We start from the raw sequence: 24,905 nt of genomic DNA on the forward strand, positions 1-24,905 counted from the left end.
CGGCACATGATAAGCTAAGTGATTGGTTGAGTGCTATGGTTTTGTTCTCTCCCGCTCCTGCACATCACCAGCCAACTGGAAAAACATCTGACAATCACAGTGTTGACTGTCAGTTCTAGGGTCCTTCTAGAACACAAGCTGAATTGCCCCCCAAAAAGCAGATTGGAGTCATGGAAGAGCTGAGTTACAAGCTTTTGCTTACATTTTCTCTCTTTCTCTTCTTCATAGAAGCAATAAGCACATATTCAAGAAGGCAACTGGGGTACAGTAGTTAATCCCATCATCCCACTGTTTCACTATTTAGTTTATTGCTAAACTAGTACGAATTTAGCACACGCACACTGTGAACTAGCCAGTTTAGCATTACCGTGCAGTTTAACTGGTGACTATGGCACAGTGTTGCTTGTTCAGCTCTATAAAAACAGCACAGTGACAGCAGACCAGTTTGACCGGGGACAAGAGGGGAGGGGAGGAAAACAGTCACCTGATTTTGCTTTTGACATAACAAGTGGTGAAGCATAACTGATTTTATAGATCTTGCAAGTCTTGTTGGACAGTGTCAGCTGAGGGGAGAAAATATTCCTTTAACTCTGGTACAATATAAGCCTGTCTCACTGCCACGCACAGGCTGTGAACAAAATGAAAACAATCTCAAGGGAATGTGGCAGAAAAAAGATGTGGCCAGTTGCAAGAGGGAATGGCCCAGAGGAAGGCGTGGGCATCTCACAAAGTCCACATCGGCTTTTAAGAGCCCAATAGTTTCCTCCTTTGTTTTACTTTCTTGTCCCACAACTCTGGGGGGCGAGGGCGGGGGGCACACCAAGGGTGAGTGGGGCCAGGGTAAAACATTCATGCCATTGAATTTAAATTCCAATTCAGTTCAATTCTGTTTATTTGCTTATTTAACTTATTTAAGTTGAACTATAATTAAATACTGCCCAGATGTTTAATTATTTCCCTGTTCTGTCCTGTAGCTTTTGGAGAGGCTGCATGTGTTCTATGTTGGATGGCCAAATTTCCTGTGTGAGCCTGTGAGAGCTCCTGAGATGGGGAATCTGATCTTGGCAATGAATAGTGAAGCCAGTTTTATGACGGTCACAGAAAAGAGATCTATTTACAGGAAATACATTATAGGTATGTATAAAGAGCCAGTTCGGGGTAGTGGTTAAGGCACCAGACTAGAATCTGGGAGACCGCAAGTTCTATCCCACCTTAGGCATGAAGCCAGCTGGGTGACTTTGGGCCAGTCGCTGTCTCTCAGCCCTAGGAAGGAGGCAGGGCAAACCACTTCTGAAAAACCTTGCCAGGAAAACTGCAGGGACTTGTCCAGGCAGTCTCCAGGAGTCAACACTTTTTTTGGCTCGAAGGAGCCAAAAAAAAAAAAAGGAATAGGCAAAGCCTAACACATAGCTATGAAAGTAGTTTGGTGTAGTGGTTAAAGCACCAAGTTAGAAACCAGGAGGCCATGAGTTCTAGTTCTGCCTTAGGCACGAAGTCAGCTGGGTAACCCTGGGCCAGGAAGGAGGCAAGGGTAAAACTCTTACAAAAATGTTGCCAAGATTACTGAAGCGACTTGTCCAGGCAGTTGCCAGGAGTCTAAAATAACAAGGTGCAAAAACAAAAATAACTGACTCAAAGGAACGAACAAAAAAAAAGGGACAGGCAAAGCCTTACACATTGCTGTGAAAGCCAGTTTGGTCTAGTGGTTAAGGCAAGCTAGTGCCTTACCTCAGGAGACCGAGAGTTCTAGTCCTGCCTCAGGCATGAAAGCCGGCCGGGTGACCTTGGGCCAGTCACTCTCTCTCAGCCCAACCCACCTCACAGGGCTGTTGTTGTGGGGAAAAGAGGAAGAGGAAGGAGCATTAGGTATGTTTATTGTAAACCACCCAGAGTTTTATTGTAAACTGCCCAGAGTCGCTCTCTGGGTGAGATAGGCAGTGACTAAATTTGAAATATCAATATCAATAAATAAACGTTCGCTTCCTCGAGTTATTTATAAAAATAGTAAAGGCAGGATTTTTTAAAAAGTCTAAAAAAAAGTAACACCTAGCCAGCTACACTCCTACCAGGAAGAGAGTCCAGGAGCATGTGCTCCATACATTTGTACCTTGGAAGAAAGGCAGAAGAAAGCGACCTCAGGTAATGAGGCTTCCCAGACGTAATCATACTGTATATTCTAAACCCAAACGCTTCTTATATCTTTCTTTCCTTGCTCCCAGCCTTTCTTCCCTTCTTCCTCCCACTACTTCCCTTCCCCTGCTTCCTTTCATCTTAATCTGCAATTCGTTATTTAATAAGCTGGACCAATTAACTGATCTTATGAACACAAACGACATTGACAGGCTGTCCCATTTGTCTTCTCCAAATAACTGCACAATTTCCTTCTTCCAACTGGGACTTTCCAAGCACAGTCAGAACAAGGCCAACATCAAGAGAGCCCAGAGCCAGGAAAATTCCAGCAGTTCTATCTTTTGCTGTTTATGTCACTACCTCTATGCATACACTACATCAGCATAGTAATCACAGTAATTATTTGCAAGGAAACATCCCCTCCTTCTCCTTCTCTGCTTTCACCACTGTATTTCTTTGTTGTTGCTGCTTCTCAAAACATTCATAACAATTTGCATCCTGAGTATGTGTCAGTACATCATACATTGCTCCGAGTTGGTGTGATGCAGTCAACAGTATGTTTGGTTGCACAGTCAACTCTAGATCAGAGATCCTAGCTTGTACAGAATAGTGTGAGCAAACATGGGGCAAAACTGGCATTAGTAGGGAGTGCTGCAGGTGGCATAGGTATGACTAAGGCTGATTACTGAGTCTACCTCATCACTCTATTATTAAAAAGGGTTATGTGAAAGCCATAATGGGAAGCAAAGGTCAATATATATGGGCCCATTTGGTAATGGCCATGGCATATGAAAGACTGTGACTTGGAATATAAGAGGAGTAACTAGTAAAGACCATGAATTAACAAATCAAATTAAAGAAAAATAGGTATGTCTTGTGTCTTTGCTTGTGACAAGCAAAGTCATTGGGGAAGCCAGATCCACTTAACCACATGACTCACCTAACAACTGTAGTGGTTCGCTTAACGACCATGGCAAAAAAGGACATAAAATTGGGCATGACTCACTTAATGATTTCCTCGCTTAGCAATGGAAGTTTCGGTCCCACTTGTGATTGTAAGTTGAGGACTACCTGTAGAAGTGACCTTACCTTCTGAATTGGAATTGATGAAAACATTAAGAGAAAGGAAGGTGTAGCCTAAATTACAAATAAAAGGGATAAAATGTATGTCAGGAAGTTTGAATTCTGTATCTTGGTTGTTGGGGGTATGTATGAAAGTAGGAATCTATAGGTCAGTGATAGCTACATGTTACATTCCAGGGAATGGTGACAATGGAAGAATCAGAGATGAGTTTAGCAGAAACTAATACATTTAGATAAATGTGATTTGGGGAGAAAAATTTATTCCATTGGGTGATGTAAATAGATTAGTGGGAATAATGAGAGTACAGATAAAGTTATTCAGAGAGAATGGTGCTATTGAGCATCAGTGTAGAAAAAAGTGTTTCAAATAGGTGGCTTACATCTACTCATGTATATACATGACAAAGGAAAGAATATAAAGCTGAAAGTATGACTGATTTGATTATAATGTAAGTTTGAGAAAATTAGTAAAAAATATAAGGGTGATGAAAGATTCTGAATGTGGGAGGGATGATCATTTAGTATGTCAAGAGTACAACTTGGAGAAAAATAGGTATGGAAAAAAAGGAAAAAAGTGAAAAAAATGAGAGGAAAAGTTCAGCAACCTGAGGAACAGAAAGCATGGATCCTGTATGAAAAATTAAAGGGTTACTCTCCCAACAGAATGAATGGGAAGTAGATGTAAGGAAAGAGGATGCAGAAGCTGCATGGAATAGAGTAAAAAAAAATTACAGAGTGCCAAGAAGTACATACTTCCCAATAGCATAGCATATTGGGAAGTATGAAAAAGAATGCTTGGTGAAATGATCAAGTGAAAGAGGTTGTGGGCAAGGAAGAATGCATATAAGAGAATAATTGAGCCATAAAAAATGAGGATAAGAAAAAAAGCATTTCGTAACGAGTAGAGAGATAAAAAGACTGTAGGCAAAGGGAATAAGGAATGGTTAGGATTAAAAGAGACTGAGAAAATGCAGAGATTTTGAGGAAAATAACAAATAATTTTGGAATTAGGTAAAGAAGGCTAAACAAGGAGCCACTAGCAGAGTGAATGGAATTAAAAATTAAAAAATGGCTAAATTATTTGGGATGAAACTGATGCCAGGGAATGCTGGAAAGAATATTTTAGACAGTGATATATTAAAGATTGGAATTGAAATAAATGCTATGAATGTTATCATCCAAGAAAAAAAAAGATGAAAATGATGACATAATTGCTGTGAGAATGTTGAAGAATGATAAGACTGCAGGCTTATATGGCATAACTAGAGAAATTGAAAAATACAGATATGGTTTGCTTACAGAATGGCTGTGCGACTTGTGTGACATGTGAAAAATGCATCTGGGCCTGAAAATAGGAAGAATGCTATAATTGTTCCCCTGTAGAAAGGAAAAGATAAAAAGGGAGAATGCAAAACCTACAGAGTGATCGTTTGTTAAGCATACCTGAGAAGGTATTTAGCAGAATTCTGAAAGATGACAGTAAGCAATGTTTGAGAAGTGCAGTGCAGCTTTATACCATGCATGAGGGGTGCAGACCAGATTTTTGCTCTTCAGCAGGTTTTTGAGAAATGTAGGAATTTGAAAAAGGAAGTTAATTGTACATTTGTTGATTTGGAGAAACTTATGATAGTAAATAGATTGAATTCCATTACTTTGTTAAATGGAAGTGAGAACTGGATAGGAGAAACATAGAAATAAATTGAATGAGGTAGGAATGGGGTACCTAAAAGTGTGTATGGTAAAACAAGAAGAGCCATGGTCAAGAATGAGCGGGTGATGAATGAACGTGGACTTGATACAAAAGTGAGTGACCAGTATGAGAGAACTACCTTGAGATAGTTTGATCATACAGCAAGAATGAATGAGGATTCAGTTGCAACATATATATGAAGGAAGAATGAATGGATCGAGGGTTGGAATTGATGGCAACCTAAAAAAAAGGGAACTGAGAAGTTTAAAGAATAAAAGGCAGTGTACGAAGCAGGATGTGATGAAAGCAAGGATGATTTGGAAGGATAGAAAGGTATGGAGATAGACAGCAAATGGGACTGTGTAAACTAGATTAAGCTATGTTTCCTTTCCTTATCTTATGCCTCTAATTTCTTTGGCTTCTATTTCTTACTCCTTTTCTGTGCTCTGCATAAGAATTTCCCTTTCTATCATAAAAATTCCCTCAAGAGCCCCCCCTCCCCACATTAGATTATTTTTTGCATGGGGAGGGTGTTTGAAGGATTTAATGTGTACCTTAAGTGTTGCAGATGCTTATGGCATTGTTTCACCACAAAATAATCAAACCACAAAATCCCCATCCCCAGTTGGGCTCTGGTCTCGTCCACTTTTAAAATACAGGTTCTGACATGCTCTATAAAGGCTGGGGTGGATGTCACAGCACTGGAAGTTGCACATCCTGAGACATGATAGATCATGCAAGACTATGTGCAATATTTATGTTTGCTTGAATGGAAAAGCAATCAGAATTCAACCAGTACAAGGCTAGTAGAAGTAACTCTACAAGTGTGCATACAGGTGTGCATAAATATGCATACCCTACAAAAGGACAGAAAATAGGTGTTAGGTACACAAGTGAGAATCTCTGAGGAACCTCTGGGAATCTGATGTGGGGTAGCTGAACTGCCACCTTCTGCTCTTCTCTTCCATTTCTATGTGGCTCTCACATGTAAATGAGGCACAGCTCACAAAAACACACCACAGATTTCTGATTGCTGCTTCCACTCCAAATTAAACTAAACTAGAGAAGGCCTGCCTGTAGAGCATCTTCTCACTCGGCAGCAGTTTTGGGAGATGATTACGAAGGCAAAAAAAAAAAAACCCAGCAAGAGGTGATTTGTCCTTCTGAATATGCCAATCCACCTTCAAAGCCACAATGTCATGCCATGTGACTTGTATTAGAAAACAGATCCCAGAAAAATCTTTTGGAGATCCTCATCTGTCATCCTGGTAATGTCCAAGTAAAAACCATGAAATTGGCTCCAGCTACTAATGGGCAGCGGATTATAGCCTCTGACTGACTCTCCCCCCTTTCTTCCTTTTCTCCCCCACCCCCATTAAATGTCTGGGAAAGAAATAAGTGACTGCTCCAGGCTCCTCTGAACCTTCCTCAGCTTGTGGGGTCCTGGAGTCACAGAGGATGGTGGGAGCTCTATCCAAGACAGCTGGAAGCTGCCCCGACAGCCCCCTCCTCTCTCCCACCAAGACTGCAAACCTCATAAGCGCAACCAGAGGTTAACCCTCCCTGTACCAAAACAGCTGGGTTAACCCCTTGCTGCCACATAACCTTTCCTCCTATAGACAAAAATTACAGTTTTTAAGTAGTGCTTCTAAAGGGACCAATCTACTTCGCTAAAAATAAAAATCTCCTTTCTACCTCTGACCTACAGTAAGATTAACCTAAAAGATTAACAACTCTAAGACCTTCTGAAGCCATATTCCTCAACCATGCAGGCTACACCAATTCTGGTTTCTTGCTCTCTGCGAATCTGAAGATGCTTGAAATCTCCTTCTCCTTTCAAATCTGCCGGGGGGTTTCCTTCATCTCGTAAGCAGTGGTAAGGCAAATATTGGTTTAAAAGAGAGGATGGGTACAGTCAGAGGAGACTGGTAGCAGAGAAGGGTTGCTGAGGCCTTCACCTGGTCCCTTCCCTGTTACTTTACTTAAAAGTTTCCCACTCAGCAGCAGCTCCCCTCTAAATCCTTGCCAAGCAAAAGAGCCAGGGGCAAAGGTGAGCAAAGTTTAAGCACTCCCCTGCTGATTCACCAGCACAACATAAAGCCTCCTGTAGCAGCTTTTAATCCACAAAAAGGACATTGAGCCTCAATTACACAGAATAATAATAATAATAATAATTTATTAAACCTGTATGCCGCCCAATTCCCAATGTGTTTCGGGTAAACCTTGGCTAGAATGAAACTGCCAGGCAATAGAGAGGCAATGGTGGCTTGCATTCTAGACCTTCCTAAACATAAATAGCTTCATAGTTTTGTGACAAGCCCCTAAATTTGATGTAACTCAACAGTGTCCCCTAAAGTCTATGGTAATTTTGCCAGGAAAACTGAATAAATCAGATTTCATTTTATCTGCCACAGTTATATTTTCTTGTACCAGTCTACCAAAGAATGGGCCAACACTTATAACTTAAACGTAGGGCTAACAAGATACATTCTGGTTTGCTGGCTAGAAATGAAAGTTATTGCAAGATTGGATAAAAGAACAATCCAGCAGGAGGTTCGTTTTACTGAACTCAGACTGTGCTCCCTCTTACACAATTAAGTCATGACAACCCGTATCTTCTCCCTTGTTTTCATGGCATTGCCTTCATCTCATCCAGTACACAACTGGATAACGTCCAGTTGTTGTTATCTCTATTAAAATATTATTTCCCCATTTATTCCAATATTATCCACCAAAAGCTGCAAAATGGGTAAAATCATTGTCACCCATTATCTTGGGGGGAAGTCAGATGACTAACAGGGACTAGGAATGGAGGAATAGATGCAAGTTAGGCATTGATCATGGGGACAGCAAATGCTACCCTGAGATTATTGCTGCCAACTCATGGATGGATGAAAGCCCTTTAAGCAGTATGGAGGAAAAGCCCTCAGGTCCCCACAAAAAGGGCCAGTTTTACTCTTTGCCGAGCATACCTAACAGCATCTACTCCAGATTCAAACGTTATTTCTCTTTGATCATCCTCTCCAAGCTCTGCATGTGCTATGAAAACAGGATCCTACTCAGCCAGGTATTTGGCTAAATTAAATTAAGTAGTTAAGTTTCATTAGCTTTGTCTTATTTGTGTGATGATGGCCTTCCCTTCTTTTTCCTCTTCCCCAAACAAACTTTTTATAGCTAAGCACCTGGCTGTTTTGTTTTAGAAGAGGAATTTCTCTCATACGCAGGATTACAGTTGCAGAGCAATTTCTTGTATTTATTTAAAAGATATTTTATTTCCAAATAGACATACCTACATGCATTTTATTTAAATTGTTCATTTTCTAAATGGATTTGGTATATGGGACTTTAGTGCATTCCAGCCCCTGACAACATCATCAACTACACTGCCAATGAAGTGTTTTAGATCATGTCCACAGCAAAAAGTGTATGGGGGAAAAAGGCAAAATATGTCTTCAAAAGGGAAACAGTTAGGTTAGATGAATTTAAGCCAACTCAGCTGCAGGCTGGGGATGAAATGAAGGCAATGTCATGAGGACATGGCATCAAAAAGTTACTGGGACATGGTCTATTTGTCCTGTGGTTAGGGAGTTAAGGCTCTTGTAAGATCAGGTTATGGTGTTTATATTTCTGCTTCCTCCCATGAGTTTAATGTATTCCTCCCCCCATCCCACCCCCTTTTCTCCTTGTAGATAGGCCAGCCAACACCTGCCCCGAATCACCCACTGAGTTTCACGGTTGGGTGATGATCTGCGCCTAAGTCCTGTCCTCTTAACACAGCACTGTAATTGCAAGTGGTGATCAAGATGAAGATATGACTCCTTGTGACTTCATGGACACATCCATGTAGATTTCTGGGGCAGAAGTGATTTACCCTGGCTCTGTTCCAGGATCTTTTCTCTGCCTTCCCAGTTTAGCCTACAGCTCTGGGATGTCCTGGGGTTTTCCCCCATCCCTCCAGCCCTAATTAGGTCCAGGTTAGATTTTTGAGATGAGACTAGATGCAATAATGTGTAGAGGGATCACTATACTATTTTCTTCAGAGAACACAAGCTATTCCTTGAAGCTTAACCAATCTTTTTTAGCATAAGCCTTTGTTCGGGATAAAAGGGTATTGCTTTCAACCTTATTTGGATGCCAAAAACTGGTAGCGTGGATTCTCGCCATTTTAAGATGGTAAAGGCACAAATGCTAAATGCTGTATTGTAAGCCTTAAAATAGGATTAACAGAGGAGAAAAGTAACGCAAAGTCCTAGAACTCCCTTTCATAACCTTGGAAAATCAGAAAATTCTGGCCCTTTTGTGACAAGGCCCCATGTCACTGCCTTGCACTTCCTTGTTGTAGGTGGAATATGTACGTGTATGTGTGTGTTTCAGCAATATAATGCTAATGGCCCTAAATGGAATCTGGTATTCTCACCTGCATGCTGTTAATAAAACTCCATTCGCCCTGTTAAATAATGGACGAAGTACCATCATGTAAAGGAAACCCTAAACTGCATTTGTAAAATAAAGGAATTGAAAGGAATGTCTATTTAGAACAAGTGTACACAGGGGATTGGAAACAATGGTTTTATATAAAAAACTAAATATCTTTTGTCTTGCTATTACTAATGATGACTTCTGCATGTCATAGCTTGAAAGTAGGTTCTTTTGTTTAGAAACAAGAAACAAGATCATTAGTGTTTTAGGGACACTGATTACAATGGCATGAAATGCTTGACTGGAGAAGGAAAAAAAACCTCTTTGTAAATGCTAGCCATGAATCACTAAAGAGAAATTTACCATAAGGTTTCCATCTCTTCTGGCTCTTGTGCGTGTGTGTGTGTGCGCATGCGCGTGTGCGTGTACCCCAGAAGATGAGAGCCTTATGGCAAATTATGCTGTGTGGGCCAGATACTTATGGGAAGCAGAAGGTATTAGGGATACTGAGAAACTAGAAACTTTACCATTCTCAAGATGATATCATTATGGTGAGACTGAGTATGTAATGAGGTTTTGAATGATTGGGGTGCGAGTTGCACAGCAGACAGAAATTGAAAAACATGGCCAATCCTTGATTTAGTGTTACATACAGGGAATCAGAAACTCTGTCTTTTTTTCCCCTTGAACTACAGCCACACCATGGTTTAGATGGTTCTGGCTAGTTCAGGGAAGTAAATCAATTTACTGTTCCTTGAGAATGTAGGCTTTTGAGATGCGACGGGTCACTTCTTGTGGGCTGTACGGTCCTTGTTCTCCCCATACAGCGCTTGGTCCCAGAAAACAAGCACATGTTTCCACCCCATTTACCTCTAAAATCCTATGGCCACAGGGATAACCTCAAAGAAGGCTTGCAGGCTGACTTCTTGGCTGACCAGGATGTCTCACAGCAGAGGTTGGCAAATTCTTTGCTTGGATCACTCACTTCCAAATCAGGGCTACAATCCAAGCCATGCAAATTGTGGTTTCCCTTGGGTCCAGCAGGGGGTTGTGGGCAAGGAGGCTGGGAACTGTTTGTGACTGAATCTCAAAAATGATTGAACAAGACCTCAGGAATTCCGATTTCACTGTCTCCTTTTCACTGCAGGGATGGGGAGAATGGGCAGAGAAATTCCCTTGCAATCAAGATTGGTACATCCCATTTGCTCCTCTGTTAGCCTTGCAACATGGCTGCATGGCAGTTAATCAGGCTATCAAATTAGGAGTTAAGCTCTAAAACAAATCAACGCCAGCAACAGGCAAGAACCTTCTTGATAACCAAGAGCTGCAAGTTAGGAACGGGACCAGATCAAATCACAAGACAAACACAGCTCCTCAATATGTTACTGTTCCACAGCAACAGTCCCCGAAATGGCAGCCTCAACAGACCTAATGGTATTGCCAAGATGCAAATATAAGGACAAAAAAGTAACTTAATAAGTAATGTTATTGTGTCAGTCCCAGATTAATAAGAGAATTTGGAGTATGTGATCTTCCACTTTCTTAATCTGATAAAGCACAGAACTCAACTTTTCTCCTTTCAAAATTTAGGGCACCTTTCTCCAGGACTCTGAATGCACACACTCTGGAAATAAATAATAGAATTTAGGAAGAGGCAGTGAATCATTGAACTTTCAGAGATTTTAGCTTACAAGAAGCCAGCCAACATGGCCAGCAGCCAAGGAATTGTGGGTACTGTAATCTGACAACATCTGGAACACTATTGGTTACCCAGCTCTGAATTCTTCAGGAAAGAAAAAGATCTGAGGAGCCCTCCTCAGTTAAATGAACTTAAGCGTATTTTATAAAATTTATCCAGTCTTGTTCTGAAACCTACTCTTCCCAAAGGAATGGATAAGAAAACAACCTTGGTTGATTTAGAGTCTAGGACCACCCTGTTGGTCCTAGTCAAGAAACTGGTATTTTTGGAAAGCGCTTGATAACCAGAATTTGCAGTCTGAATTCTACATTAATCTAGTTTCCAGCATGAATTAAAGTGGGACAAAGTATGAATGATGTCATTTCTGGAGCTGCTAAGCCATATCTTTGCATCCTTATTGGTACTTCCACTCAGCAACCTGTGTAGGACAGGTAGATAAAATACAAACGTGTGTGGGTGTGTAGATATTAGAAAGGGTTAAACACAGGAAATGCCATATGCAGTTATACCTCATTGCATATCCTCTTCAAACAGGATATGGGGTATTTCAAAATGAAGCATCTACCTGGCTTAGGCTGATCTAGAAAGCTAAGCAAGATCAGAGTGAATTAGTCTTCATAGGCTAGACTAGGAAGTAGAAAAAATATCCCTGAAGAAGACAGTGGCAAACTACTTCTATATCATGCCATGAAAACTGCATAGATCAGCTCACATAAATTACTCAAAGTTGAGATCAACCCAAAGGATATTTGACTTATATTAACATAATTGAAGAGTAATCAGGACTGTAAGGACAGGAATACATGTTCCATATATCTTTGTATCAAGCATTCTTTCCTATCATACCCTGCATTGTGGCATCATAAACTTGCTACACACTTGACTACCATCCATGGATGAGAGAATCAGAGAGACAGAGAAAGGCACAGCATGTTGATATCATTCCATGGCTTAAATCACTCTCCATGAATAGGACTTTAACTTCCATAATCCCCTTGTTGACTGGGAATGATTGAAGTGGACATTCCAACACATCTAGAAAGTATCCAGGTTGGAGAAGGCTTGCATATGTGACCCTCACTGATTGAACTCAGTTTTTAGGTGAGATCCCTGTGTTAGCCACTATTGGCTCTAGAATTTAGGAATGCACTATCTGGAGTCCCAAAAGCTGGGATGCATCCCAAGACCTCTTCAAAACATTGCTAGAAAACTGGGAAGAATTATATTAAAAAAATATGATTTTTTTTTAACTACCTACTTCTTTGGCCTTTTTCTGACCCCAGCCCCTGGCATACTATATAAAGATAAAGTGCCACCTTTGGTCCTGCTCTAGAGTCTAGTCAAGAGCAGTCATCTTCAATCTAATACCCTCCAGTTGGGCTTCATAGGTCCCACAATCATCTGGCAACATCACCTTAGTCAGTTAAGGATTATGAGGGTTGTGAAGCACAGCACATCTGGTGGGGCATCAAAGTCAGGGTGGCTGTTAAAACGTGTGTGGTCAAGCTGTGTTACAGCCCTCCCTGTTGCCTCCCAAACAAGACAACATAGTCTATGGTTTAGCTATGGTGTAGTTCATACTATATAGCCAGGTCTAGGTTTCTGTGGTACAACCTTGCTGCTTCCCTTAGCTGAGCTGATTAGATGCAAAATCCATTGTATATTAAAGTGGAGAGGATGGAAAGAATATTTGCAATACAGTGAAAAAAGGGGATCAGAGTTTCAGACCTTGGATTTGACTTGTGACAGGTAGGAATGGCTGCCATACAGAACCCCAGTGTTATCTGGAAAAAGAGGAAGGAAGAGGAAAAGAGGGGGAAAAAATCTTGGAGGGGAATGAATGCTTAACCTTTTCTCTAGCCAGTTCTTTGCTCCTTCTGCGGAACAGAATGACAATGTCCCACTTGCTGCCAAAACTGCAAAGGTAAAGCAGTTGCAACCATGCTGAATGGAATCTGTTAAGACACAGAGCGTATGTGTATCAGTTAGGAGCTGAAAAATGACAGGCAGGGAAAGCATTAAGCCACAGGAAAGCAAATCAGTGTCTTCCAGCTCTTTGGGACTACAACTCCCCAAATCTTTTGCCATTAGCTTCCCATAGGCTAATAAGAGTTGAAGTCCAAGACATCTGGATCTGCAATACCCCAGGATTCCTACCCCTACACTCTTTCCCTCCTATTCCTTGGCTGGGGGTGATCAGGGTTGTAGTCCAACATACTGGGAGAAATCTGTTTTATAGCTTAACCAGGTTCCAGTAGCTACAATCAAACTCCTCTCTAGCTGCCTCTCTCTCAAGAAGTCTCCTCCTTCCCTGCCAGCCAGCCCCTCCAGAGACTCCTTCAGTGGCTCACTTGCATGGATTAGGCGCCTGCGGGTTGGTTGTTGTTTTTTCATTCAGTTAGCCCGACTGAGCATTGCTGGTGCCCAGCTCAGTGTCCTTGCTCCAGCCAAAACGCAAGAAGAAATCCTCACATTATGTTTTAATCTCAAAAAATGCAAGGAACATACTCAGAATTGGCCCAGGCCAACAAAGCACAGAGCTAAAGAAGAGGAGAAAGGAAGAGTAGCTTTTGAGTGGGAAGGGGAGGCAAGGGAATCAAAACCCCCAGCTCAGGCAAAGAAACAAGACATAGATTCTGGAAGAAAACCTTTGAGGGTACTGGGCAAGTTGATTTGGGGGGGGGCAGTGAGGGAAGGAGGAACTATGGGGCAGTGTTCGTTAAGATGAAATAGATTAAGATGTGCTAACAACAACTTAAAAAGGCCCTGCACCAGATGGGCAACCCAATGTCCTTCAGATTTGTTGGATTTCAACTCTCATCTTTACAGCCAACATGCAGATGGCAAGAGATTATGGGTGCCGTAATTAAGACTATCAGATCTGGGCTGCAAGTATGAGATGGCCACAAGAGATACAGAAAACCCCCAACTCTTTGCTGCCATCTAGTGACCATCCAGAATGTTGTGGCCCAAATATGGTAGACCTACTGTAGTCTAAAATATTTGAAGGACGGCCGCTTTCCCAAACCTATTCCAAATGTGCTTACCTGCTCCAAAGACTGGAATCCTGTTTGTCCCAGGAAACTCTGTTATGGAATCTCATCTCATCCATACTCCAGACTTGAGCTGACTTGGGACTGGGCTGCCTCTTAAAAGCTGGGATCTGTATCATAGCAGAACCCAAAGGGCAGCATTTTCTCATTGCTCACCCAGGCAAAACACCATCTGTTCTCCTATTCAGAAGAACTTATATAACGCCCCCCACCACCACCAAAAAAAAAGAATTGGTGATTTACAGGGACAAATGCCAGAAAATGGGGATGTGGTCCAATACATTGGGGTCAAATGTAGCTGTTTCCAAAGCAGGTGGTTTAGGAAGCCTCATCCAAAATGAAAATGGGGGTTCTTCCCTTACAGGATAATATAACAATTGTTAGCACCTATATCCAGTGGTGTGCTGGAGCCAGCTCAAAGAAGCTGGCAAGAGCCAATTGTTAAATTTTCTGTAATTCTGCAAGCCAGTTGAGAGCAGAGCTGAGCTGTAACACCTAGCAGTGTGATGGTGGCAGTAGGGCCAGGAGGGCTGCTGGTTATACATTTACCAGCACACCGCTGCCTATGTACAACATGTTATGGGTTCCAAGCATTTCACAGCTATTATCCCAGTAATCTGTCCACAGTAGGATTGCATAAGAGATATGTAAAACAACTTGTATTTATTTTTCCTCCTCTCCCTACATACTCCCCAGTATGTATTCTGTCTCTTAAGCCTTAACTGGATGGATCAAACTGAACAAGAAACTTACTAGCTTATCATTCAGTGTACTGTATGAAGCCAGAAAACGGGTTAATTCAGTAAACAAGTATGAATGATCACTATGGTTTTATCCAGCCTTATTAAATGGGCTTTGTTCCTTGTGATTTTCTGCAGAGATACTATAGTAAAATCTGTGATAAAATGTTGCAAGGAAGAAGAAATTCTAACCAACCATGCCCTTTCCTAAAATGCTACATGCTCAGTCATGCTTAGGGGAGGGCATATCTTACTTATACAAAGTAAGATTTCGGTTGGTCTTGGGTTTCCCTTGGGCTTTTTTATGATTCATCCTTGCGCATGGATAAAATTATTTTGCCTGCATAAGAGTTGGTATTTGGAGACAGAGCCCAACTTGAGGAAGTCTATATTGTAAAATTCTAATAAAAACATTAAAAAAAAACTTGAAGTCTCAATGGGTATAGAGTGCTCTCTTTTGATTATTACCCACTACTTTTTTTTTTTGATGATGATGGGGCTGATTCTGGTTCAAAGGTGTGAATTTACTTTAAATTTAAAGTACTACTTTAAAACAGCACATCAATTACAGCTCTCATAAGAACAATAAAACAATTAAAAGGTAAATTAAAAAACACAATGTAACTTAAAGCTGATCATAAAAAAACACAAAAACAGCATCAGCATCATTAAAACTGGACCTTAACAACTCTGAAAAAGAATAAAAAGGATTTTGCCATGGAACCAAAACAGTAATGAGATAAGGAAAAACATTTCCCAACATGACTCCACAATCTGAGCTGCAAAAGATTTACAGGAAATGTTCTTTGCTGCCATCTAAAGGGCATTTGGATTTTTGCAGCCCACATTTGGTAGCCTTAGTCACTGAACACGTTTTCTTTGATAATCACCCACTGCACTTCAGCTGCCAGCAATCCCCTTGAAAAGACTTTGTTGTCCAACACAGTGTAGCATAGTCCAACTTTTCCCCTTTTTTCAGGACCACGTACTATGCCAACATTCCCACTGTATTATTATTGAGACTTTCAGTGTTACTTTGTGCCTTTCATAAGAAGCTTCCTCCTTGCAGTGCCTGGCCTATTAATTGTTTCTTGTTCAGTGGCCCATCAGCATAAATGATACATTTCCCCTTCATTAGTAACTTCAGTTTCCTGAGGCAGGGAAAACTTTAATTACTGATCTATTTTCCTTAATTTCAGAGCAGCAATAACAGAGCTAGACGTTGCAAGGAGGAAGTTATTAATTAAAGTTACAGGGAAATTTATCTGAACATGACTAAGTTTAAGTAAAGAGGTCATGGGGATGGGCATTGTTGAACAATAAAGCATTATAGTTGTCATGAGTACTGATGGCGAGCAGGAGGGGGCCTCTATCCAGGGGGGAAAATGCATGTGTAGTACTGAGGAATTAAGCAGCCATTCAAAGAGACACAGATCAGACCCGCCTTGACTTTTGGGGTTCATCTGTCTGGGTTTTTCCCACGCTTCTTCAGTTTGTTAGGATTCTGTCTTATGTAGCAGTAACAAACACTAGAGACCTACTCCTCGTCTCAGCGTGTTTTCTGACTGTTAGGACAATAGTAGTGCTGAGTAGAATCACTTTTTAAATTCTGCTTCCAGTCCATTGTACGAAACAATATTTCAGTAGCTCTTAAAGGAACATGCTGTGGAAGCAACCTATATCCGAACAAGATATAAGGGATATATAACCCCAAATGGAATTGTTCATTTGAAGTATTTATAGCTAGCCCACTTCATAGAAGGTCCTGTGGCAGGTTACAACACATATAAAGCAAGATAAAACTATAAAACCAAATAATATAACTAATACATTAATTTAAAAAAATAAACACAATAATAATCACAGTGGCACTAAGAAAGAGGTGCATAAGGGACTAATGGCGTCAACAGGCTGAAGAGCAAAATCCAGAATGCAAGAGCGAAAAGCCGGATCTTTACCTGACATGAAATGTGGAAAATGTCATTGCCTGGTCTCCAGGCAAAACCCAAGTACCACAATGCTTTTTCATCTCTCCAAGGTCTCTATATAACATGCCAGCTGCATAATGCTGTGTGATATACCTGTTTAGTAGGAGAGGTATTTAAATTCAATTACATTAAGCCTTAAATGTAATTTCTAAACCTTGACTGGTAGCATATAGGCCGTTATTTAAGGACCGGCCACTTGGATATAGCAGTGCCTCCACTGCCTCACTCTGCACTAATTGCAGTTTCCAAGTCACCTCTGTGGATAGGCCCACAAAAAGTGTGTTGTAGTAATCCAAAGAGAAGGTTAGCAGGGCATGGGCTTCTGTTGCTAGGAGGATGATCAGGAAACTAGAAATGAAATCCTTGATTGAAGGGATTGGGAATGTTCAGCCTTGAGAGGTAAAAACCAAGTAAGGAATTGATAGCATTCTTCAAAGACCTGAAAAGGTGTCACACAAAGAAAATCAACATCTCTTTTCTATTGTTCCAGAGGGCAAGACACGGAAGAGCGGATTTAAGTTGCAGGAGGGCAGATTCCAACTGAATGTTGGAAAAAAACTTCCTAGTGCTAAGAACTGTCTGTAATAGAACCAATTACCCAGAGAGGAGGTGGGCTTGTTTCACTGGTTGTGTTCAGGCAGACTGCCCTTTGTTGGGGATTCCTGTCCTGAGTGTGGGGTTGGACTTAATGCCCTAAATGGACCCTTCCAATTCTAGAACGTTATGATTCTAAAAGGGGATATTTGTGATACCAAAATCATTCTCAAGTGCCTCAATAATCTGGAATATCTTCTTTAGAAGAGGCCACATCATTGCCCCTTTTAAATCAAGAGGAACATTCCGATATAATGAGATGTTTGCCACTTCCTGGACCTACCCCATCAGTACCTTTCGGCTGAATCTTAATAAACAAGGATCTTTTAATTCCATAAAAGGCCTCAAAAAACCATCAGTTCCAGCAGCCAGAAAATCTCCCAGACCATTCAGGATTTCCTTAAATTTTATCAGTTTTGGGGGCAGACCATTTATAATACGTTCTTTCTTCCTACAGATAGGACATGCCATCACCAATCAAAACCGACCATGACAAGGTGGTGTGACTGTGTGATGGTGACAATCATGGAAGAAATTCTAAGCCTGAAAATTCTCTTTGCAAAGTTACAAAAGGTGTAGCCAGCCACATAGGTCACAGCAATAATGAGTGAACCATGTTTTCATGGTAGCCCTGTAAAGCCCCATACTGGACCCATCACTGGACCTAAGTATGGACATGAAAGACTTCCAGGCCCATCAGGATAGAGTTCTCTAACACCACTTCTTAGACCACCTCAACAAGCTTGGCTAGGGAGGTTGCAGATATATTTGTAACATCTCCATTCTATCTCTCTGACCCAACGCCAAGTACATGCCCTCAAAACTGGTGCTAGAACAGAAGGATTCCCTCAGAAAGGAGATGAAATCTATGTTGTTGTTTATTCATTTAGTCACTTCCGACTCTTCGTGACTTCATGGACCAGCCCACGCCAGAGCTTCCTGTTAGTCGTCAACACCCCCAGCTCCCCCAGGGACGAGTCCGTCACCTCTAGAATATCATCCATCCACCTTGCCCTTGGTCGGCCCCTCTTCCTTTTGCCCTCCACTCTCCCTAGCATCAGCATCTTCTCCAGGGTGTCCTGTCTTCTCATTATTTGGCCAAAGTACTTCAGTTTTGCCTTTAACATCATTCCCTCAAGTGAGCAGTCTGGCTTTATTTCCTGGAGGATGGACTGGTTTGATCTTCTTGCAGTCCAAGGCACTCTCAGAATTTTCCTCCAACACCACAGTTCAAAAGCATCGATCTTCCTTCTCTCAGCCTTCCCTATGGTCCAGCTCTCGCAGCCATATGTTACTATGGGGAACACCATTGCTTTAACTATGCGGACCTTTGTTGTCAGTGTGATGTCTCTGCTCTTAACTATTTTATCGAGATTTGTCATTGCTCTTCTCCCAAGGATTAAGCGTCTTCTGATTTCCTGACTGCAGTCAGCATCTGCAGTAATCCATGCATTGTTTGTTTAAAAATAATTCCTGAAATCTATAGGTGACAGCAAATCCTCTCCCACCAGTTTTCTGGCCTAGAATGGTGCTGGATCAAGTACCCAGATGAACAAAAATGGGTAAAATCAATTCCACCAAGCACAAGTGTTAATAATGCACACAAGGTGGGTCTTCTCTTCCACAATCAAATCACAAGACCCGAAGGAAGATCAGCCTAAGTTTAGAGTTCTAAATCCAAATTTCTATTTGAGCAGCTCACATTGCCCAGCCTCCTTTGCTCTTATGGAAAGTAAAAGTTTATTGATACTGCTATGTACTGCTATGTTCATCTGTACTGCTCTTTACATTAAGCAGAGCATTTTGCAATAACTATGCTTGTCCCCTCAAAAAATTGAGGGTCATAATTAGAGTCATTTTTAATAAATAGAAAAATGAGGCACACAGTAACCAAGACCACATATTATAGAGAGCTTTTTCATATCTTCAAGCCAGTTCATAATCACTGAGCTGAATGGTAATTTGCTATTTTTTAAAGTTTTTGAAATTGGGTAGATGCTCCCCTCCCCATCAATATGTAGTTTACCAGCTTACCAGAAACCCTGAGGGCAAACCTCATTGGGTATATAGAAAGTGTCTATGGTTTCTGCATTGCTTTTTCTAAAAATAATTTTCTCAGCCTTCCCACAAAGAGGATATAAATCCATTACCAATTACATAACCTCCAACATTTCTCAACTGAAGAGGATACAAGAACTTGTGTGGGCCTGTAAGTTCATTCCCGGACTGGATCTACAAACACACTAGGCTAGGCTAAAATGGGGTTGATAATTTGTGATTTAGCAAGTTGCAGAAATCTGGTCATCATCTTAGCATGTGGTATGAACCTGGCCATCACAATAAGCAATCATATGGCTTACTGGCATCACATACTCTGTGAATTGTATCCTCAATCCTTCTTGGTGTCTTTGAGGCAGCTACTCATTTTTCTTTCAAAAATATTTTGACATATCTAATCTTGCTGAACTGCATTTATTATATTTATTTTAAACCTTTTTTGCTGCTTCTACTAATTCTTCTAACATGAGATGTTCACTGCTATAGAACACCTTATGGATTTAAAAAGGCAATATATAGAAATACGTTTTTGAGAATAAAAGAATTGTATTTGAATGAAGAGCAGGCAAGGGAGATGCACTTTCAAAAAACAAAAAAAACTCAGAATCAGCCACCGTTCTAAGGCTGAAATGAAAATGACAAGAGAGAGAGATTTCATGAGAAGGAAATTTAAATTTTCAAAGCGTTTCAGAAAGTTCTTGCTACTGATTATGCCTTTCCTTTAGTACCTCTTCAGGGGCCATAGATTGCTCCCTTTCACAGCTTTTCCTGTCTTTGCAATTCCCCCACCTCTTTGGGAACAAACGGAAAGGGAAGAAAAAATTGGTGCTCACTGGCTGATAATTACTACAAGATGTTCCACAGCTATCATAGGTAGAGGTAGACATTTTCTAAAGAAGAAACCACTACTTTGCTAACAACAAAACACTCCACTGAACGTAGGCAGAAAGATTAATCCTTGAAATCTCTCCCGTTTCAGGTTGTCCATTTATCTCCCAGTCAATTTCATTTAGGATAATATGACGCCCAGGGGCACCCACAAAAATAATATACGTGACCTCTGAATATTAAAATTTAAAAATTAAAATAACTTTAAAAATAAACAATGGCCAAATTCTTAAGCAATTTCAGCAATCTTGCATGGTTTCATAAAATGTTGGGCATCTCCTCTTGGAATCCCAAAATCTTGCATGAGATCTGATGAGCCTTTGCATTCCTACTTTTGATTTTGGGGTAAAATCATTAGACTCTTGTGAAATTTAGCAGTTTCACTATATTTCAGGCATATTTTCTTTGGGGGGCAATTGGAATGTTGTGTGGATTTCATAATGGCATTTAGGGACTGAAAAAAAGTTGCTGATCCCTAATTCTAGAATTTCAAAAACTTGCATTCTCACTGTGATTCTCTGCCAATTCCTTTAATCAAATAAATGGTTTTCCCTTTGGCATCCATGTAGGCCAGGCAAAGCTTTTGCCCAGGTCCAAATGCACATTTCTGTCAGCAAGTCAATATCCTGGTCCCAAACTATTCAGGGTTCGGAGACCATTTTTAATTGAGCCTGGGAACAAATTGATAGCCAGGAAATAGCTTTCACCACCAGCAAGATATATCTCTCTCACAGGGAGCCCATTTAATAATGAGGCTGTCAAGCAATAGTAACAGCTTTCCAATGCTTTTCATAGGTAGCTTTGAATCTAACATGGGCACAACCAAAGCATGGGCAGCAGTGGCAACACCACTGTTTTCTAACCTCATGGGCTGCAGCTGAAATAACAACTGAAAAAGAAGAAAAATGAACTTTGAGTCATGGATGCCATGGGCATTGGTTAATACAAATAATTAATACACTATTAGGGGATTGAAACATCCCCTAATAGTGGAACTTACAATGGGAGTGAGTGCAGTGCAAATCCAGAATCAGGTTAGATACCACCTTTCTGATCAACTGCACCTTCTACCAATAGCAACCCTTTTGGGATTAAGTTATAGGTGGGTAGCTCTCATCCTTCTCACAGGGATTAAATAAACAAGTTCAGTTGGACATCGCTGCCACATCTGCATTAGACAGGAGACCAGTTGCATGTCCTCAGCATAGTGGGGACAAATAAATCAAAGTCTCTGGACAGCTTTACACTGTAGAGCCACGTAGTGATGGCCCACCAGGTGCTGCTGCCTGAGATGGACGCTTCCACAGCCAGGGGAGAAGAGTGGTGAGGAGCCATTTCCATCTGACACCTTTCCCAGGTTACTGCCTGAAGCAGGGGACTCTTTCTTGCTCTTGAAAGGGTCAGTCCTAGAGCAGTATCAGTTTTAAAATAGCAAGGGAGATTGTATGAAACAGCATCCATAGCAGAATGAGATGGACCTGCAGCTCCCACTATATTTTGGAATTGCCTTCCAAGTAGGGACAGGATAACAAAAATCCAATCAATCTAAATTCTGTCCAGACTAACAACTCAGAAACACATTGTGATCAGCAATACTAGTGAAATTCCCATAATATGCTGCCATAAAATGGCTGCAATGCAGTTTTTCTTTTTGCTACATGGAACACAATTATGGGGTTTATAAAAATTAGGAGGAGTCTGGTAGCACCTTTTCCAACTAACACATTTTATTGAAAGGCATAAGCTGCAGCTCACTTCATCAGTAGCCACGCTCTGCATCTACAAAATGAGCTACAGCACAAAAGCTTGTGCCCTTAATAAAATTCCTGATTTTTTTGTCACCACAGACTAACACAACTCTCCTTGTACATTACAGGGTGTGTGAAATGAAGTGATATACTAGCTTTTTGTGCCCATAGTGTCCATACTTGAATATATGAAGGACACTGAAAGAAATCTGTGGAATGCAATAATGAACAAAAGCTGGTGCCCTGGCCCAAGAGAAGTAGCTTTATAACAGCTAAGAGGGGTCTCACAAATCACCATTTTAAAACATGCCTTCTCCCAAATGTCCTTGGAAAGAAGAGTATTTTGGTCAGAATACCTCATAGATACATTTCAGGACTAGTGTACAGCCACAGATTCAGCAAGAAGTGTGACTGCCTCTTTTGATGGAAAATGGAAGGATCTTTGGACAGCATCTAGGCTAGTCTACAGCTCAATACAGGGATTTTTCAAATCTAGCATCCCTGACAGATGACTAACCAGCCCGTTTTTAAATATTTCCATCCAAGGAGAGGCCAACATCTTCCTTGGCAGTCTGATCTACTGACCTCTGAATGTTAAGCCAAATCCGGTCCCTTGCTATTTTCACCTATTAATTCCAGTCCTGCTCTCCACTGAAAATCAGTCTGTTCTATCTTCTACGGTGCAGCCCTTCTGATATGCAAAGACAATCTCACATCTCTTTTTCTCCTGACTAAACAAATGTCTTAGGTGTCGTGGTCCTCGTCTTATGAATATCTTGGCAGCTTTCTTCTCTAGGCACCAGAGTCTCAGTTTGCGTTGTTTAGCATATTTATAAATGACTTGGATGAGGAGTTAGAAAATTTGCAGATGATACAAAGATTGCAGGGGAAGTGGGGAATAGCAAACACCTCAGAGGGCAGGATCAAGATTCAGGACAATCTTGACAGGCTTGAACAATAGGAGAAAACAGCAAGATGAATTTCGACAGTAACAAGCACAAAGTCCCGTGTCTGGGTAGGAAATGTCAAAAGACATGAGTATAGGATGGGAAGGGGGGCATACTGGGGAGTAGCATATGTGCAAATGCAATTCTCAGTTCATCAACAGAAGCAGAGTGTCAAGCTCAAGAGAAGTTATTATTTCTCTCTGTTCTGCATTGGTCAGATCATAGTTAAGACTACTGGATCAAATCTTGGGTACTGTCTTGTAGTGGAGCATATCTAATGGGGAGCAACCAAGATGATAAGGTACCTGGAAGAAAAAACTTAGCTGAAGGAATGGGGGGTATGTAGCTTGGAAAAGGGGAAGCTGCAAAGAAAGTAACAGCTGTCTGCAAGGACCTGAAGCACCGTCATGCCGAAGATACAGCAAAATTCTTCAGAGTTATTTCAGAAGACAGGACAAGAAATGGTGGGTTTCAATTACAGCCGAACATTAGAATTTCCTAATGGTAAGAAGCTGTTCAAGGCTACTCCAGGAGGTGGTGGACGCTCTTTGCTGGGGCCAAGCCAATAGCAGCTGAATGTCATCTGGCTGGGATGCTGCAGAAGTAGATTTCTGCACTGGCCAAGGGGTTGGACTAGATAATTTCTAAGGTCCCGTCCGATCCTTCCATTTTACGCCTTTGGGTGCCTTCTCACCCACTGAAGAGCCTGCCCGGGATTATTCGCGTTACAACTTTGGCAACCCTAGCCGTTTTTCTTCAGAGGTAAGCCCCCTCGATTCCAGGGAGTCTTCCCCTCACCCGAGCGCGGGCCTCTGAAAGTTAACAGCGGAGTGGGCGCAGAAGCCTCGCGGCGCTAGAGCACATGATCCTCAAGGCAGCCTGTCAAGAGGCCACCGGTGCGCCCGCTTCTCTCCCGCCCGCCGCCACCCCGTTGGGCGCCTTTCGAGCGGCAGCCAGCCTCTCCGAAGCCCAATCATACGCCTGGTGAGATTCAAGCCTCCAGGAACTGTTTACTTTCACGCCCTGCCTCAGGAGGAGGAAGAAAGCTAACGCGCGAACCGAGCTGAACTTCAGGGCGCGCATTTGAGGGGAAGCGGCGACGGGGCTGGAAGGGAGAGAGAGAGAGGCAGGCTAGGGATGCGTAAGTGCCCCTCCTCTAAAAAAGGTCTAAAGAGGCGTCCACTCTTGGCACACCTACGCACCCCCTTAAGGTAAAGCCTCACGTTCCTTGCCCCACTCCCCGGCCACAGTCAGCGCCCTTGGCGGAGCCCTTTCGATCCCATGACGCAGCCCGTAATTCCACGCTCGCTCGGGCCGAAGAAAAGCTGAGTTCACACACACCTTGGTCAGCTGCATTCTTGCGGTGCCCGATTGGCTTCTGTTCTCCCGGCGTGCGGAGCAGCACTCGGGCCCCCAACACTCGGACCCTCCTGCCCTGCCCATACGATCCCCTCGGCTTTCCAACTCTTGCTCCGGCAGCAAGGTTGCGATTGCGGGTATACTTTCCCCCCCTTTCGCTAGAGGATCTGACTTGCTTGGCAAACTCCTCCTCCTTGTCCCTCTGCCCTCCCCACCCGCCCCGTCCCCGCTCTCCATCTCCCTCGCTCTCTCACAGCCGTAAGAAGACCGAGCTCCGTGCCAGAGCAAACTCGGCCGTGCCAGATGAATGAAGCCTTGCGAGTTTACCAAATCCGGCCTGTAAACAGGTGGCGAAACCCGCCCCCTCGATGAAGGTGTCCTGGTGTGCGTGTTGTGGGTGCCTAGGGAGAAAGGCACACCTTTTCAGGGAATAGCATGGGCGTGGGGAAGGCAGGGGGGACGCAGGGAGAGATGACATACTCTTGGAAAGAGGAGGGTGGCTTGTCAGA

The 24,905-nt window shown here is 42.0% G+C and overlaps 1 protein-coding gene across 1 annotated transcript in view; it reads right to left on the reverse strand.

The window, feature by feature from the left end:
- Positions 1–24,543, reverse strand: part of TNS2 (tensin 2) — a 132,041-nt gene extending 107,498 nt beyond the window's left edge. The window contains exon 1 of the mRNA XM_063293935.1: positions 24,379–24,543. Within this exon, the coding sequence (XP_063150005.1) occupies positions 24,379–24,480 (102 nt within the window). The 5' untranslated portion in view covers positions 24,481–24,543. The remainder of the gene's footprint in view (positions 1–24,378) is intronic.
- Between the last annotated feature and the right edge of the window lie 362 nt (positions 24,544–24,905).

The sequence above is a fragment of the Candoia aspera genome, chromosome 2, assembly GCF_035149785.1.
Source record: "Candoia aspera isolate rCanAsp1 chromosome 2, rCanAsp1.hap2, whole genome shotgun sequence".
NCBI classification, from domain to species: Eukaryota; Metazoa; Chordata; class Lepidosauria; order Squamata; family Boidae; genus Candoia; species Candoia aspera.